The 19,087-nt window shown below is 39.2% G+C and overlaps 1 protein-coding gene across 1 annotated transcript in view; it reads left to right on the forward strand.

Annotated features, from left to right (window-relative positions):
* LOC140493641 (uncharacterized) overlaps positions 1 to 19,087 on the forward strand; it is a 41,117-nt gene that overhangs the window by 17,689 nt on the left and 4,341 nt on the right. The window contains exons 7-10 of the mRNA XM_072592307.1: positions 3,631 to 4,323; positions 8,452 to 8,645; positions 9,987 to 10,159; positions 11,967 to 12,216. Of these exons, the coding sequence (XP_072448408.1) occupies positions 3,631 to 4,323; positions 8,452 to 8,645; positions 9,987 to 10,159; positions 11,967 to 12,216 (1,310 nt within the window). The remainder of the gene's footprint in view (positions 1 to 3,630; positions 4,324 to 8,451; positions 8,646 to 9,986; positions 10,160 to 11,966; positions 12,217 to 19,087) is intronic.

Raw genomic sequence — 19,087 nt, forward strand, 5'->3', positions numbered from 1 at the left:
TCAACACGAAAGACAGAGCTTCTCCTCCAATCACAGATTCTGTCTCTACAATACTGACTGTTCCAACTCATCCAATCACAGGTTTCTTCTCTAACCATCTATCTGCTCTTGCATTTCTTGTATTTATTAAGGAATGTATTAACATTAGGTCCAGTTCAAAAGAGGTTCACTAGGTTGATGAAAGGATTGAGAGTGTGTGGTGCTGGAAAAACACAGTAGGTCATGCAGCATCTGAGGAGTAAGAGAATCGATGTTTCGGGCAAGAGCCCTTCATCAAGATTCCTGATGAAGGGCTCCTGCCCGAAATGTCGATTATCCTCCTCAGATGCTGCCTGACCTGCTGTGCTTTACCAGTACCACACTCTTGACTCTGATCGCCAGCATCTACAGCCCTCACTCTCTCCCTGATGAAAGGGTTGCCTTATCAAGAGTGGTTAAACAGGTTAAGCTTTAATTCATTAGAATTTAGGAGAATGAGGAAATATCTTATTGAAACATGCAAGATTTGACAGGATAGATAGTGAGATGTTTCCACGCGTGGGAGAATCACAAACTTGGGGAAGTAGTTACAGAATAAGGGAACACTGGTTTTAAAGCTGAGAGGCAAAGGAATTTCTTCCCTTAGAGGGGAGTGAATGTCTAGAATTCTCTATCCCAGAGACATTTGGAAGTTAGATCTAAAGATGAAGTAGATAGTGCTCAATTCCTTGATACTTCAAAAATCTATGAGTAGTGGCATGAAGGAGGAGCTGAGACCTGGGGAAGATCAGCCATGACCTTATATAATGGCAGGGCAAGTATTAAAGACTGAATGGCCTACTCTTGCTACTATTTCTTAGATTTTAATGATCCTTCAAAGACAAAATCTATGGTTGGAGAAACAACTTGGGTGAAGGGAGGGAACCTGTGATTGGAGGTTGATGAGCAGTCATTCTGGCTGTTCCGAGTGTTAACATACAGCAGACTTTTGACTCCGCTGTCACCCAACGTGTTGACTAATTGGGCCCATTCAACATTATCCAAAAAAGCCAAAGTTGAGAGGTCAGTTAAGAAAAAGGTGGAGACAAGAGTCAGGGCAAAATCCAGAGCAGGGTGAAGAGAGGGGTTGGAGTGTGTTTGCAGCTCTGGATGTGCAGGGATCTCTGTTTTAAGAATGGAAATCTGGCCAGAATCATCATTGTAACACTCTGGGACCCTTCACTCAGTGTATGAGGATCCCATGCATCCCAAGAAATTGAGGGTTTCGTTAAGAGAAAGAAGGAAGCATATGTCAGGTATGGACAGGTTAGATTGAATAAATCCTTAGAAGAATATAAAGGCAGTAGGAGTATACTTAAGGGGGAAATCAGAAGGGCAAAAAGGGGTTATGAAATAGTTTTGGCAATTAGAATTAAGGAGAATCCAAAGGGTTTTTACAAATACATTAAGGACAGAAGGATAACTAGAGAGAGAATATTGCCCCTCAAAGAACAGCTTTTGTGTGGAGATGCAAGAGATGGGGACGATATTAAATGAGTATTTTGCATCAGTGTTTACTGTGGAAAAGCACATGGAAGATTTGGATGTAGGGAAATAGATGGTGACAGCTTGAAAAATGTCCATTTTACAGAGGAGGAAGTGCTGGACATCGTGAAACACATAAGTGGATAAATCTCCAGGACCTGATCGGGTGTACCCTAGAACTCTGTGGGAAGTTAGGGAAGTGATTGCTGGGCATCTTACTGAGATATTTGTATGATCGATAGTCACAGGTGAGATGCTGGAGGTTGGCTAATGTGGTGCTACTGTTTAAGAAGGGTGGTAAGGACAAGCCAGGGAACTATAGACCAGTGAGCCTGACCTCAGTGGTGGGCAAGTTGGTGGAGGGAAGCCTGAGGAACAGAATTTACATGTATTTGGAAAGGCAAGGACTGATTAGGGATAATCAGCATGTCTTTGTGCATGGGAAAACATGTCTCACAAACCTGGTTGAGTTTTTTGAAGAAGTAACAAAAAGGATTGTTGAGGGCAGAGTGGTGGACGTGATCTATATGGACTTCAGTAAGTCATTCGACAAAGTCCCCCATGGGAGACTGGTTAGCAAGATTACATCTCATGGAATACAGGGAGAACTAGCCATTTGGATACAGAACTGGCTCAAAGGTTGAAGACAGGGGGTGGTGGTTGAGAGTTGTTCTTCAGACTGGAGGCCTATGATCAGTGGCGTGCCACAAGGATCGGTGCTGGGTCCACTACGTTTCGTTATTTATGTAAATGATTTGGATGTGAGCATAGGAGGTATATTTAGTAAGTTTGCAGATGACACTAAAATTGGAGGTGTAGTGGCCAGTGAAGACAGTTACCTCAGAGTACAACGGGATCTTGATCAGATGGTCCAATGGGCTGAGAATTGGCAGATGGAGTTTAATTTAGATAAATGCGAAATGCTGCATTTTGGGAAAGTAAATCTTAGCAGGACTTATACACTTAATAGTCAGGTCCTAGGGAACAAACAGACCTTGAATGCAGGTTCATAGATCCTTGAAAGTGGAGTTGCACCTAGATAGGATAGTCAAGAAGGCGTTTGGTATACTTTCCTTTAATGGTCAGAGCATTGAGTATAGGAGTTGGGAGGTCATGTTGCAGCTGTACAGGACGTTGGTTAGGCCACTTTTGGAATATTGCATGCAATTCTGGTCCCCTTCCTATCAGAAGCATGTTATGAAACTTGAAAGGGCTCAGAAAAGATTTACAAGGATGTTGCCAGGGTTGGAGGATTTGAGCTATAGGGAGAGGTTGAATAGGCTGGGGCTGTTTTCCCCCTGGAATGTCAGAGGCTGAGGGGTGACCTTATAGAGGTTTATAAAATCATGACGGGCATGGATAGGATAAATTGACCAAGTTGTTTCTCTATGGTGGGGGAGTCCAGAAACTAGAGGGCATAGATTTAGGATGACAGGGTAAAGATGTAAAGGAGACCATAGGGGCAACTTTTTCTCACAGAGGGTGGTATGTGTATGGAATGAGCTGCGAGAGGAAGTGGTGGAGGCCAGTACAGGTGCAACATTTAAAGGGCATCTGGATGGGTATATGAATAGGAAGGGTTGGAGGGATGTGGGCCGGGTGCTGGCAGGTAGGGCTAGATTGGGTTGGGATATCTGGTCAGCATGGACGAGTTGGACCGAAGGGTCTGTTTCCGTGCTGTACATCACAGTGACTCTGTGACCTTACAATTATGAACACCTCTGTGAATTCCATTTTAAGAAAATATTGTTTGACTTCCCATAGATCTCTGTAGTGATACTTTAATCTGGTGCTTGCTATTCCGTACTGTATCATTTTCTTTAATATATTTACTTGATATGATACTTACTTTATCCAACTTTTCAGTTACTTTACCATGCAAGTTTTAGATTTTCGGGCTATTTCAGAGTTATAGAAAATCTTTACTTTCAATGTAACCACAACTCCAAAGCTGTTCTGTATATTTGAAGTTTTGGAATATGATTAAATTAACTAACTATTGATAACCAGACTGAATGATAAAACTTGATGAGGTAGATTATCCTTTTGGTAGTACAATAAGTGAAATATTTTAATGTTAAAAGTATACTTCCAGAATTAAACTTTTTGCCCTTTTTAATTACACAGTAATGGAAGATGATGATCTCTCTATTAAATTCTGGAATGGAAAAACAGTCAAAGTTTCCAAAAATGTTGCAATGTGGATTCCATCTGCTTTGTATGAAAGAGTGCAGCAAGAACTGTTTACTCCTCTATCAGCCAGAGAGCTTCATTGTGAAAAATTGAGTTCCTGCAATGAATTTTGTTCACTTCAGCCTCAGACTGTGCTAGTTCACCCAAGTCACTTTGATCCAACATACACCAAGTCTTGGTATTCAGTTCTCTCTGACCTCGATCCATATAATAATTTCTGCCGTGGATTTTATTGTGGCTTCTATGGTTTGCCATCTCATCCCATCTGTTACTGTTTTCCACAAATGATTTCTCCCGTAGGATGGTGGCCTGTGAGTCCAAGATCTACCAACCCGACAGCAATTGACATGGAGGAGTTGGACAAGAAAGTTACTTCACAGCTTCAGGAATTAGACACTTATAAAACTAAATATCCTGATGAAAACCTACTTTCTTCATCTTCTTCTTCATCATCATCTGAAAGTTATGATAACAGCCCAGATTCAATTGTCAGCAAGCCTACTTTGGAAGATAGGGCAGTGAATACAGATATTAAACTGTTGGAGAAGCCAAGGGCCCAAGTAGAAGGCAAGCCAGAATGGAAGTATTGGAGTCAGATCCACCAAGAGCCACATCGAAAGAAACCAGGTAAAGTGCTTCTCTTATAAATGGATATTCTGCCAATTGTCCACTGAAAATACAAAAATGAAATATAAAAAGTCCAATTATTGTGAATCCAGCTAAATGTGCTCCTGAACAAAACAGATCACAAAGTTGTAGGCTTGTCAAATTGAAAGTTTTATATTGGTTACCATGATGAACAATTAAACAAAGCCACAGCTTTGAAGCTGCAAAAATACTTTTAACAAAAGAATACAGATTTATTGCACAAAGTAAACACATGCTGTATGGTGTCAGCAAATGTAGCCTTTCTTTAACAAGTTTGTCAAGGGGGCCAATACAGTGCTGAAACTCACAATGAACTTACAATAAAATCTACTCATGCCAATATAGCACAGAATTTAACATTTTGCCTTGTGTATAAGAAAATTGAGGATCACCTTTATCTTTGCTCCTCTTGGTACAATAGAGACTTGGCCCCAGTGTAGCCTAAGTAAGTTACTCTATCTTTGGCAATTTCACAAGTAAGCCAAACTTATGACCAAATTGGCTTTCTTTAACTCATCAAAAAGTTTGTTATAGTGATGTAAATGTTCTACCCAGTTTGGCTGAACACAACCAAATGGTGAATCTAAGCAACACGATTCTTAGAATTCCTTTGGTCACACTACTGGTTAATCATTGAAAAAATGCAGGTACACTTTTTATTAGAATTGGCATAATTAAACATTGATAAAATTCATCTAGTGTTACAAAAGTTTATATTTATTTGGCTGTATCAGTCACTGGAACTTGATAATGACCATTTTAGAAGTTTTTTTGTATCGAATCGCAATTGTCTAATTCCCTCAATACAATCTTGCAATCATGGAATCAGATATCATCCACCTTTATTACCATGTTGACTTTGTGATAATTGATACACAGTCTTTGTGATCCATCTGGTTTCAGTACCTTCTAAAAGGTGTGTTCCAGCTACTGTGACTCATATCAATAATGTCATTATTCATCATAAACTTAATTCCTCCCCTCATTTGAGATACATTCAGAGTTGAGTTGAAGGATGTCATTTTATGTGGGTAATCAATGCCCTTAATGTATTGCCAGTTACTTTTCTTGGCCTGTTGACACAAATCAATTTATCAGTCCATAATAGCTTTTGTAAGTTACTTCAATGTTACTGGGAGACAACATAATATTCCGTCTAACTTTTATGCATCTCTGCATTATCCAATTTAATTACTGGAAGGTCTACGTTTGACTTTTCAATTTCTGGTTTATTCTTGATTTATTCTGCTGCTTTTATTTCACTTCCCATTTCTTTCACTACTGTTATCACACCTCTAATCTGACTGTCCTCCCTGTTTTAACATATTAACATGAAACAATCACCGATTTCCTCTCTTGCCCAGATTGCTTGTTACATTATTCGTTAAGTTCCTTTTTAATTTCAAAAGTATCAGTGAACCTTACTTTAAATGATTCGCAGAAACAATGAACTGTACTAACAACTTGTCTCCCACAACATAATTTGGAGCTTTGGCCTTTTTACTTGCTCTAGTTTTCACAGTTTGTTCACCATACTCAGATGGGACTAGCACATGATGAACTACTGCCCATTCCTCATTGGCTGGTATTTGGGGTAGTCTCATTTCTTTACTAACACTTCATCTTTTAATTAATAACACCCAGCTATTGGTTCTGATTCAGTTTCTGAATTGGTTGCTTGGTACAATTCTCTCAATTCAGGATACGTCTGTTACATTTATTTTGAAAAGGATAAACTAAAGATATCAGCCTCAAATTCTCAACTTTCATCCTTTACATTTAGGTTTAAAAGGTCACGTCTTTTGGACATTTCATCTTCCCAGCTATCAATTCAAATGAAATGAAATATCTTTCCATTCTATCCTTTGTAAATTTAGCCACTAAACACAGATTTCTAGTTAAATTGAATCCCTCATTGGAACCTGAATCATCCTCTGAGCTATTAGTTCTCATTTCTTCCTTTATTCTAAGATTTTCTCTCTTCAACCCATGTTGTTCTTCACTTTCAAATCCTAGTTCCCAAATGATAACAGTATGTTATGAACTTCCATCACACAAGAAAGAACAAAGGTTTTGATTGATGCACAGATCAGTTAGCTGCTGTGAATATATGTTCTGAAATTCGCAAAGCCATGTTCACTGTGATTCAGCTTGTGGTTTTATTTCTGAAAGCAGTGGACTGAACTGAAAAAATGTTATCTAGTAGGTAATATTTTAAATACACTTGTTGCCCGCAAAATAAAATTATTAGTTCATGAAAGGATTAGACTAGCAGACTAAATTAGCACAAAAAGGTATCAGAATTTTAAAGCATACAGAGGTGGTTCCTTTATATTTTGTACTGTTACAGGATCATTCTTCATTCACACTAAGACAGTTAAATAACTGTTTAAAATGGCAAAGAAATTATATGAAATATGGCCTGGTCCAAATTAATTGAAATAAAACTCCAGTGTATCAACCTAATATTCAGCCATGATTAAAAACACATTGCATTACTCAAATGACATCCCTTGAGTCTCTAAAGCACTACAATTATCATATTCTCTGTGGTAATTATTAGCAGGTGGGAATAGATTGGATTGGGATATCTGGTCGGCATGGACGGGTTGGACCAAAGGGTCTGTTTCCATGCTGTACATCTCTGTAACTCTATGACTCTATGTTTTTGTACTTACTATCAACATCTTTGATATCTTCTTCAATTATTACCAAGCTACCTCTATGTGTCCACTGTTTTCCAAAAGAGTTAGTCTGTTTTTCATGGAGCTTTATATATTATGATTTTGTGTGAAGCATTTGTTCTAATCTCGACCCTCGAACTGTGTCCAGCATTGCTTTGTGTATGTGTTGATAGGAACTCACAAAATACAAGAGACAGAGTGAGTAACAATAATATTGACATAGAACCTGATCTGAAAATAAATAATATGTGCCTGGTACTGTAATAATGCGAGTGTTTGTTACTACAAAAAGACACAGAACATACTGTAAAAACAGTCCACACTATATAATGTATGTTTATGCATAAACAGCAATAATGATACATTACCAAATTCATGCATTGTATGTTCTGATATTTGATTTGTTATGTGAAACCTGTTGTTTTTTTTAAAAAAGACCTGAACCATTTGAGCTCATAGCTAACCACTCCAATGGAATATTGGGGAAATTAATAGAAATTTTGGTTCTGAATGATACCTTGAACCTAGTGACCAGCCCTTGTATGGGTGAATATAAATAGTAGCATTGTACTACTTGAAGAGCAGGGGATTCCACAGTTATGACTAGTGTTTTACCTTGCAGCAAATGGCATCAAATAGCAAAATGTGCAGGTTATGTATTTGCTAGTCTATAATGTAATGAGGGGCATGGATGGGGTAAATAGACAAGATCTTTTCCCTGGGTTGGAGGAGTCCAGAACTAGAGGGCATAGGTTTAGGGTGAGAGGGGAAAAACTTAAAAGGGATCCAAGGGGCAACTTTTCATGCAGAGGGTGGTACGTGTATGGAATGAGCTGCCAGAGGAAGTGGTGGAGGCTAGCATAATTCCAACATTTAAAAGGTATCTGGATGGTTATATAAATAGGAAGGGTTTAGACGGATAATGGCCAAGTGCTGGTAGGTGGGACTAAATTGGGTTGGGATATCTGGTCAGCATGGATGAGTTGGACCAAAGGGTCTGTTTCCATGCTGTACATCTCTATGGCTCTATGACTCTATTTGTTGGAAGAGTTGGTTTGGAATCACTGCTGTTTGGAATCACTTATAACAATTATTAATTACTGTACACTAAAATTTAAACAGTTCATTGATATATAATATAAATGCAAGCACTATATAAAAAATATTTTAATTCTGGATTGTATACATTTTGAATTTTATCATTCATCTTGAAATTTTAATATATCTCTGCAAATGCCTCTTAGTGCACAGAATGTGTTTGCAATCTCAGCTGAAACATTAGGGATGCCCAAGTGAAGTAGTTGTTGACAATTTGTAGTGCCAGGGAAGGGAAATGGCATTTTTTCATAATGCCAGCTAACAGTGACATTTGCCTCCCTTGGAACCTTTACCACTGTATGGAATAAACCATTTCCTCTTGCAGGAACATCTCCTTCAAGCCCATTAAAGAATGTTTCTAACTCCGGTCAGCTGAATCCTACCACAGAGCTGCAGAACGTTGGACCAACAAATTGTGGAGCCATGTTTGAAAATATTGATCATACACATTCTCAGAATAGAATCACAATAAAACAGGTTCTATCACATCAAGATCATGAAATCACATCATCTTCTACGGTAAACGTCAAATGATTGATCTCCAAAATTGTGAGAAATTTCACCCCACCGTTGTGTTTTATGTTATAAATACTTCATGAATTCCCTTAAAAATTTAGAGCTTTGAACTGAAGCATGATTTGTATTTTGCTTAAATGTTGCTGCGTATATGAGGAAAGTCTTCCATTTGTATTGCCTTTGTTTGCAGCTGTTCCATCCCACAAATCTCCCTCTCTTCCTATCTTTCTCTGCTGAAAGGATGGAAAGCCATCTCCTGACTGAATACATAATATTGCCTTGCACTCTTCTCCAACTGTGAGATAATCCAGACAAAAAAAGAGAAAAAAATTACAGATGCTGGAAATCTGAAATTAAGTCACAAATTGCTGGAAAATCTAAGCAGATCTGGCAGCATCTATGTGGAAAGAAATCAGAGTTAACGTCTTGAGTCCAGTGATCCTTCCTCAAAACTGATGGTAGCTAGGAAATGGATGGTTTTTGTACAGAAAATGAGGGGTGGGGGGAAACCAAGTGTACAATAGTTGGGGATAGAGCCCAAAGAGAGAGAAAAACAGGTGGACAGACAAAGAAATGTTTATAGGTCAGTCTGGGGGGATGAATACTTACTAATGGGGACTAACAGTGGCTAACAATGGGTGGTGTGTGGTAGCAGCCCATGTGATGCCAAGGCCTGGTATGTGGGGGTGGAGAAAAGCATGGGTAAACGTGCTCTAGACCTAAAATTGTCGAATTTGAAATTAATTCCAGAAGGCTTCAGGGTTCCCAAGCAGAAAATGAGCTGCAGATTTTCCAGCTTGCACTGATCTATTAATGTAGCAAGCCTGAAAAAGAGGTGTTGGCCACAGAACACAGTGGTGTGTTGAGATGGCAGAGAATTGGAGGCTTAGAGTCTTTTTTGCAGAAAGAACATGTTCTGTGAAGCAGTCACCCAGTCTGTGCTTTGTTTCCCCAGTTGGGGTAAACCAATTTCAGGAAAGAACATCCTAAGGAGCAACTTTAATATTTTCATCTACCATGTCATTTCCTTTGGTTGTCACTTACTTGTAATGTTATGATATACATTGGTTTCCATTGAGCACTAGATTAAATATGCAAACATAATTCTTAGAACCAGTCAGCTTTAATAATCCATAAATCTCCAGCAATCTAACCATAAGACTAGAAGTGAAGAACAACAAACCATTTGCATCTGGTTTTAATTTCTTGGCAAATACATTGAAGTCACTGGACAGAAAGATGTGTACTAACTATATAACCACGTACCAGCAATTTCCAATGAATAATTTGACTGGCAAAAATATTTATGTTGATGGAAGTGTCATTTTTAATATCAATGACCAGGCCCAGCCTCCACCAGTTCAGGAGCGTCTAGGAGAGAATCAGTTATCACGTGACTGCCAACATCGGGAAGCTGTTCAAAGGTCAAGAAAGAAAAAATTACAAATGCGTCAGTGGGAGAAAGAAAGGGAAAAGCAAAATCAAGACAAGTATCAAAGTGTCCAAGAACAACGCAGGTAAGCTGTGAATAATTGGCCACTTAAGGGCCTCAATTCACCACCACTTGATTATTTGCCTTGCCAGCATGTAAGAAAAATGGCTACTGTCCTCATCGGCAATCCATTGCAACATGCCTGCTGTGTTGAGAGTGCTTCAATTATCCCAATCTGGGGTCAATCTGAGGCAATTGGGCTGCCTCTGTAAATAACCCCATCTCCTTCTTTATGTAATTGGCCCATTACAGGCTATTTAATGGTCTAATTATATAATTATAATTGTTGACAGTCGTAACAGTCCCCAGTTGATCTTCTCACCCAGAATGTAATGGTGAGGTGGTAACAAGAGTAAATAATTGGTTGAGCTTCCTCTGCCTTTTGCTCATTTGTTGCCACCTCCAGGGAACAGGAAAGTTCAAGTGTTAGTTCCAAGTCAAGATTGTGTGTCACTAGGAGAAGAGCTTGTAAATGGTGGTATTGCCATCCTTCTTCTGCTCTTAACTTACTAGACAGTAGTTTAGAAATTTTGGTAATCTGCTCAGTTTATCTTGTAAATCAAATATACTGCTGCTCTTGGATGATGTTTAATGTAGTGGATGGGGTGCTGAATCAGGTAACTCAAACCCTCCAGTCTCAGCAACACCCTGATAAATCTGTTCTGAGCCTTCCCCAATTTTATAATATCCTTCAGTGTCAAAGGGATTCACTGTCAATCTTGGTGTTTGGGATTCAACAGTTTTTTCCATGTTTGGGCCACGTCTATAATGAGGCTCAGATGTAGATTATTCTTATTTCCTATTGATTGCAATCTGGGTCTGTCTCAGCAGCTATCGAGAAGATTAGAGTCACTGACAACAACTTCTAGATTTCCATGTTTAACTCTAGAATGGTTGATTTTAGAAGAGGGCTGAAGCTGCACAGTGGCAGTTTCAACATCATTGCAATTGCCAAACCTGAGCCAATAATGAGTGTTTCTAATAGGCCTAGATGGGCATCAAGTGTCAACATTGAAAGGACTGGGCAAAACCCTCAGAATCGCACTCACCAGCTGCTTAAAGCACCAGCCAAGGCAGGGTTTGTGGATTCAGTATTGAACTATTTAGTAACATCAGGATCCACAATATTGCAGAGAAAGAAAGTCATCTTGAGAGATGGTCCTGAGGGACAGCTTAAGAAGAAAATTCTAATGGTGTCCCAGTTTCAGAACAAAGTGAATCAGTGTGAATATTTATACTTTCCAAACCAGATGGTCTGGCCTTTCTCAGTATAGTTATGACATATTGTCTAATATGAATTCGTACCTACTAGAGTTTCATTTACGTATTGTATCTGGAGTCCTAACAGTAAGATTTTCATTTTATTAGTCTGGATTGAATTGAAATCCAACTCTCTGAAGCTGTGGCCCAATACCTAACATACTTACTATACATTTGATTATTTCATCAACCCGCATTGCAAATTTCTAACTCACACTATGGTGCCTATATTGAGAGTAGGAGAAAGTGAGGACTGCAGATGCTGGAGATCAGAGTCCAGAGTGTAGTGCTGGAAAAGCGCAGTAGGTCAGGCAGCATTTGAGGAGCAAGAGAATTGATGTTTCGGGCATACGCCCTTCATCAGGAATGAAGCGCTTCTGCCCAAAACGTCGATTCTGCTGCTTCTCAAATGCTGTCTGATCAACTATATTGAGAGTAGCAAACTTTTGTCATAAGTCTACACAATGCAGACGATTCAATAGTACAATGTGACTACCTTTTCTTTTCAGCTGTTACACTTATTTTCACAATCTTTCAGCATGATACTGACCTGCTTCAGAATTCTCTTTTAGGAAGAACGTGATTCAACGTCTGGAGAATAATTTCAAACAGCTCGCAGAATGTGAGCACAAGCTGGAAGAAACAAACAGAGCAAAACAGCATTTGCAGCAGACGATTCAAACCAGGATTCAGTCAATAGCCTCAGAGGACCAGGAGAAAGAAGCTCGCAGATTGGCATATCACCAGCAAGTGACAGCAAGTAGGAATATGACAGAGGCAGAAAAAGTGAAAGCAGAAGAGATGAAAGAAACCCAACAGCAGGTAAATTACTGAGGAAACTATTTCTTTGGAAAGTGAACCCCTTAGAAAGAATGAACATATTTCTATAGCTTCATAGCAGATCATATACTTATTGAAATATGGTCACTGGTAAGGGTTACAACAGACAATACGTGCTTCCACAAACAGTAATGAGATACACACAGCAATCTATTAAACCATTTTACTGGTGATATTAATTGATAGATAAATGTTCATCAAATCACCAAACCTGTCTTGCTTTTTTTCAATAAGTACATTGGGTCATTAATATATACCCAACTAAGAGATCAAACATGACCTCAGTTTTATATCCTCACAAAGAGCAGCACAACCAATAGTGTAACACTCGTCAATATTTCACAATCAGCAAAGATTTTGAGCTCAAGTGGTAGTGCGATCCAAATCCATGATATTCGGACCCAGAGGGAGTCCAACACTGTGAACTACCATAGAACCACACTTCAGTCATGTTTAATTACGTTTTCTACACTAAGAGTCATAACTTTCCAGACAATCAACAGTACCATGACTTTGTAGGAATCATAGAAATTTACAATTTAGAAGGAGATCGTTTAGCCCTTCATAACTGTCCTAGCTCTTAAAGAGAACAGTTATGTTGAGTTCTACATCCCTACATTTTGATTGTAATTCTATAAATTCCTTAATCTCAAGTACCTGTCCAGTGCTTTTTTCAAATTATTTATGGGATCAGCTACCGCTACCTTTGCAGAGTGTTCTATATTCCAAGGCCTGTCTGAATGAAAATATTAATTCTATTTCCCTCTCACAATTTTTTTCCAATGAATTTGAATCATGATTCTTTGTTATTGAACCATGCACCTCCCTTATACCTCATTCAAAACCTCTCTTCATTATGAAAATCGTCCTTAGATCTTCTATTAATCTCCTCCTGACATTTCCAATCTCTCTTCATTACTTAGAGCTTTTCATTAGTTTGGGGAGAAGGGATATAATGCTATAGATTGTGGTTGCAATGTACCATGTTGATGACTGTGTAATATGGATTTTTTTTTTCTTTTGGTTTTCTACATTGGAAATTCCAAACTTTTGTCATTGATTTTAGCTCATAAACTAGGTAGATACTTAGATATAGAGTTGAAGTGCTGCATTATTGAAGGTACTATTTGTAGTTGAGACTTTGAAACAGCTTAATGCACTGGCAAGTGTAAAGTGTATGGCCTCCAACAATATTTAGACTATCGTACTATAGACATGTACTTTATATCAAACTGTGCTTCTAGCTAAATTCCTTCAGCATAAGGACAGCATTGGTATCAACCCAACAATGTGGAAGAGCGTGCAATTCTGGTCTCATTCCTATCAGAAGGATGTTGTGAAACTTGAAAGGGTTCAGAATAGATTTACAAGGATGTTGCCAGGATTGGAGGATTTGAGCTATAGATAGAGGCTGAATAGGCTGGGCTGTTTTCCCTCGAGCATCGAAGGCTGAGGGATGACCTCATAGAGGTTTATAAAATCATGAGGGGCATGGATAGGATAAATAGACAAAGTCTTTTCCCTGGGTGGGGGAGTCCAGAACTCGAGGGCATAGGTTTAGTACAGGAGTTGAGAGGTCATGTTGCAGCTGTACAGGACATTCATTAGGCCACTGTTGGAATATTGCGTGCAATTCTGGTCTCCTTCCTATCGGAAAGATGTTGTGAAACTTGAAAAGGTTTAGAAAAGATTTACAAGGATGTTGCCAGGGGTTGCCAGGGTTGGAGGATTTGAGCTATAGGGAGAGGCTGAGCAGGCTGGGGCTGTTTTCCCTGGAGCGTCAGAGGTTGAGGGGTGACCTTATAGAGGTTTACAAAATCATGAGGGGCATGGATAAGATAAATAGACAAAGTCTTTTCCCTGGGGTGGGGGAGTCCAGAATTAGAGGGCATAGGTTTAGGATGAGAGGGGAAAGATATAAAAGGGATCTAAGGGGCAACGTTTTCACGCAAAGAGTGGTGCATGTATGGAATGAGCTGCCAGAGGAAGTGGTGGAGGCTGGTACAATTGCAACATTTTAAAAGGCATTTGAATGGGTATATGAATAGGAAGGGTTTGGGAGGTGGGACTAGATTAGTTTAGGATATCTGGCTGGTATGGACTAGTTGGACCAAATGGTCTGTTTCCGTGGTGTACGTCTCTAGGACTACATGTTGTTCACAAAATATCAAGGCAAATTCAATCTGTCTCATCAGTCTTTTCTCAATCATCAGTGAAATAATTGAAAACGATCATTGACGATGTAGTCGAGTGGTACTTTCTCACCAGTAACCTGTTATTGATGCTCAGTTTGAACTCTACCAAGGCTACTCTGCCCAACCTCATTCCAACTGTGGTCCAAATCTGGACAAAGGAACTGAATTCCCTGAGGCAAAACCTGAGTAACCACAGGGAAGCCTGGCCCCATTTGATTCATGTAAGTCTAAGGAGTAAGTACAATTGAAATCCATTGAATCAGATGGCAAACTCATAGGAAGATGGTTGTGGTTGTTGGTGATGGCCAACTGTTGCAACCCCATGTCACTGCTGCAAGAGGTTTTTACGGCAGTATCCTAAGCCTAACCATTTTCCTTTGCTTCATTGATGACCTCCCTTCATCATGAGCTCAGAAGTCAGAAATTTTCATCAGTTTTATTTTAGTTGCTATTATTCATTCATGTAATATGATCTTCACTGGCAAACCTAGAATTTGTTGCCTATAAGGAAACTCCTGATAAGGTGGTGGTGAACTGTCTCATACAACATAGGTTTGTACAGAACAGGAACAGGTTCTTCAGCCCACAATGTTGTGCTGAACATGCTGCCAAATTAAACCAATGCCTTCTGCCTGCCCTTGATCCATATCCCTCCATTCCTTGCTTATTGATGCGTCATGCGTTTAAGTACCTTAAACGTCCCTATTGTATCTGTCTCCACCACCACCCCTGGCAGCATGTTCTAGACACCTATGCATCTCATAATTTTATAAACTTATATCAAGTCTCTTCTCAGCCTCTGCTGCTCCAGAGAAAATAACCCAAGTTTTTCCAGCCTCTCCTTATAGCTCATACCCTCTAATCCAGGCAGCATCCTAGTAAGCTTTTCTGCCCCCTCTCCAAAGCCTTCCTATAATGTGACAACCAGAATTGAATGCAATACTCTTTAAGTGTGGCCTAACCAACGTCTTATATAGTTGCAACATGGCATCCTGACTCTTGTACTCAGTTCCCTGACCAATAAAGGTAAGCCTGCTATATGCCTTCCTTACTAACCTACCTACTTGTGTGGCTACTTTCATGGAGCTATGGACTTGAACTCCAAGAACCCTCTGTACATCAGTGCTGTTCAGGGTCCTGCCATTAACTGTATATTTTTCCTTAACATTTGATCTCCCAAAGTGCAGTATCTCACACTTACCCAAATAAATTCCATCTGCTATTTTTCTGCCCATATCTGCAACTGATCTATATCTCGCTGTATCATTTTACAACCTTCTACACTACCTAGAACTCCACCAATCGTTGTGTCATCTGCAAACTCACTAACCTACCCATCTACATTTTCATTATTTATATGTATATAACAAACAGCAGAGGTCCTAGTACAGATCCCAGCAGAATGCCACAAGTCATGGACCTCCAGCCAGAAAATACACCCTTCCATCACTATCCTCTGCTTTCCATGGGGAAGCCAATTCCAAATCTATGCAGCAAAGTCACCGTTGATTCCCTTCATCTTAATCTTCTGGATTAAGTGTTCTTAAATTGTTCCAGTCTATGTGATGTAGGTACACGCACAGTGCTGTTTGAAAGGGATTTCCAGGGTTTTGACACAGCCACATTGAAGAACTGGTGTTATAGCTCCAGGTCACATGTTATGTGAATTAGAGGGGGACATAAAAATATTTGTTTCATCCATAAACTGCCCTGTCCTTTAACATGGTAATGGTTATAGGTTTGTCAGGTGTTGTAAAAGAAACCTTGGTGATTTGCTGAACTGCATCTTGTAGATGGTACACACGTTGGTGGAAGGAGCAAATGTGGGTGGGGTGGTGACTGAATGAGTTCCATTGTTCTATATGATGTTAGGTTGCATAAGCATTGTTGGTGCTGCAACAATGGTTGACTGATTTACATCTATTTATGGTGAACTAGTTTTGGGAATCCAGGAGCTGGATTACTGAATTCAGAATTCCTAGTTTCTGACCACTTCTTGTAGTCAGTGTTTATGCGGTTGGTCTGTTTAAGTTTCTGGCTCATAGTAACCACCAGGAATATGATGGTTGGAGATTCAATGGCATTAAAGATTTGAGAGTTAGGGAGCATGGAGACTGATAAGTGAATGGGCTTCGTTGTGAGTTAGGATAGTGAACACAAAGTTTTGGCTGAGCTTAGGTTTATCCATAAATAGCAAGGACTTTAGTTCTATAAATATTGGCTGGATTTGGAGTTGAGTTGACCAGAGTTGAGAAATTAGGATCTGATTTTTCTGGAGTTTGGCCAGTTCTGGCGACCTGTCAAAATGAAGGGTGGGACCCAGGTTCAGAAATCCCACCCCATTTCTAAATAATCCTACTTTTGCTTTGGGTGGAACAAAAACCCAAACTCAGCAGCATCATTTAAAATCGTGCTGTATTCCAATGGTCTTATTCTGCAGTGTGGCAGTCACAAATCTATGCAGCAGATGCAGAAGTTCTGGTAGGCGGATAAAGTTTATTTAAATGTCCTGATCAGAGGTATTTTTAAATCCACAGCCATTTAAACATGAGAAAAAGGCTGAATTTGTCATTTAGAGTTAAACAAACACCTTTAACTGGACTGTTTTTATTTGCAGACCTTAAAGTGTCAGTTAGGAAAAGTTGTAAGAATCTGATTCTGATATTACAATCCTTTTTCTACATTTCCCCAAGGTGTACTATTACAACTGAGGTCATTATGCATGTTAGGCTGAGAATTGCAAAAGCAATTATTTCAGCAAAGGGAGCAGAGTTCACAATTTTATGGATAGTTTGACAAAGGTATGAAAGAAGTAACAGATTGAACACTTGAAGGAATCATTATCTTTCAATGGGTTAAATGAATAGGAGTTTCTTCAGCATCAAGTGTTTGGAAGTGAAAGTTGTATTAGATTGTTAGAATCTCTACATGACCTATAACATCTACACATGATGATTACTGGTGAGTTACTACTGAAGTAACATTGGTAATATGGAGTAAGCATAGATGGAGCATGTATTGGCAGGGAGGGGGATTGGGGATGCAAGAGGTGAGGGCTGGAGGACCTAACAGTTTCGAAAGCAACTGAGACAAACTCCCAAGGTGGGTATTCTAAGCAACAACCTTGGCACTCACCTATCCCTTTGGTGTGCCTGACTTTCATGCCTTGACTTATCTGGAGCAAAGCATGGGTGCCCTTTAAACTATTTCTGGTCTGCCAAGTAGGAGAATTTCCTAAGGTCAGCTACCCACATTAGTAGCTGCAGTCCAGCTCTTAGTATCTCCATCCCTGAACAAACCAATTCCTATTGTGAGTAACTGATAAGACAGAGAAAATATTCGAAAAGAACAATCAGGCTTTAAAATATTCATACGTATTGAAAATTGTTGATGTAATTCTTTTGCGTGTAAACGTTCTTTCTTTATGCATTCTCTCTCCTTGCTAACAAATATCATTTATTGCTCTGTGTCCTGGTGTACATTAACCCTTCACTAAAGCAAAATACTGGATGTAGGTTTGCTCGCTGGGCTGGAAGCTTCAATTTCAGACGTTTCATCACCATACTAGGTAACATCTTCCATGATCCTCCAGACAAAGCACTGCTGGTGTTTCCTGCTTTCTATTTATATGTTTGGGGTTCCTTGAGTTGGCAATGTAATTTCCTGTGGTGATGTCATTTTCTGTTTTTTGCTCAGGGAGTGGTAAATGGGGTCCAAACCAATGTGTTTGTTGATAGAGTTCGGGTTGCAATGCTATGCTTCTAGGAATTTTCGTGCATGTCTCCAAGATGTTACCTAGTATGGTGACGAGACATCTGAAAATGAACCTTCCAGCTCAGCCTACATCCAGAACCTCAAATTGAGCTACAAATCTTCTCAAAACTCACTCAAGCAAAACACTGTATGCTGGAAATCTGAAATAAAAACAGAAAATTCTAGCAAAACTCAGCATGTCAGACAGCAACCTTTGAGAGAAACAGTTAACATTTCAGGTCAATGACCTTTTATCACTTACATATTTTCATCAAGGGAAAGGTTAGAGAATGGGAAAAAGAATAAAAGGAAAAGTCTGTTAAAGTGGAAGATAAATTAATTAACAAAAGGGTTAGTGGTACAAGGCTAAAGAGATTGTTTCTTCCCTTCTTTCATCACCAAAGTACACTATGTATCATAAGGAGATGGGAATGGCAAGTTGATGAATAGTTGTTAGTAAAATGCAGAAAAAAAAAGAGAAAAGGAGTGTAAAAATCTACATCTGAAATGAAAAATGAAAACAATTGGAACAAAAATCATGGTTTGATTTTGTTGGACTCCGTTCAGAAGACGACAGCATGACCAATTGAGAGATGAGGTGCTGTCCCTCAAACTCACATTGACCTTCATTTGAATACAGTCAGAAGTCACGCGGCACCAGGTTATAGTCCATCAGGTTTATTTCAAATCACAAGCTTTCAGGGTGCTGGTCCTTTTGTCAGGTGAAGTCATTGACCTTCATTTGAACATAAACAGGAGGCCAAGAGGAGAAAGGTCAGCAATTACAGTAAGGTGGAAAATCAAAATATTATGCAGTGTTGATGCTGATTGGCCTGAGTATTGAGCATTTCAATTTTATTACACATAACCAACCTCTTTATTGAATCAACCAACTACCTTCTCCT

Source organism: Chiloscyllium punctatum, chromosome 22 (assembly GCF_047496795.1).
Source record: "Chiloscyllium punctatum isolate Juve2018m chromosome 22, sChiPun1.3, whole genome shotgun sequence".
In the NCBI taxonomy this organism is placed as follows: Eukaryota; Metazoa; Chordata; class Chondrichthyes; order Orectolobiformes; family Hemiscylliidae; genus Chiloscyllium; species Chiloscyllium punctatum.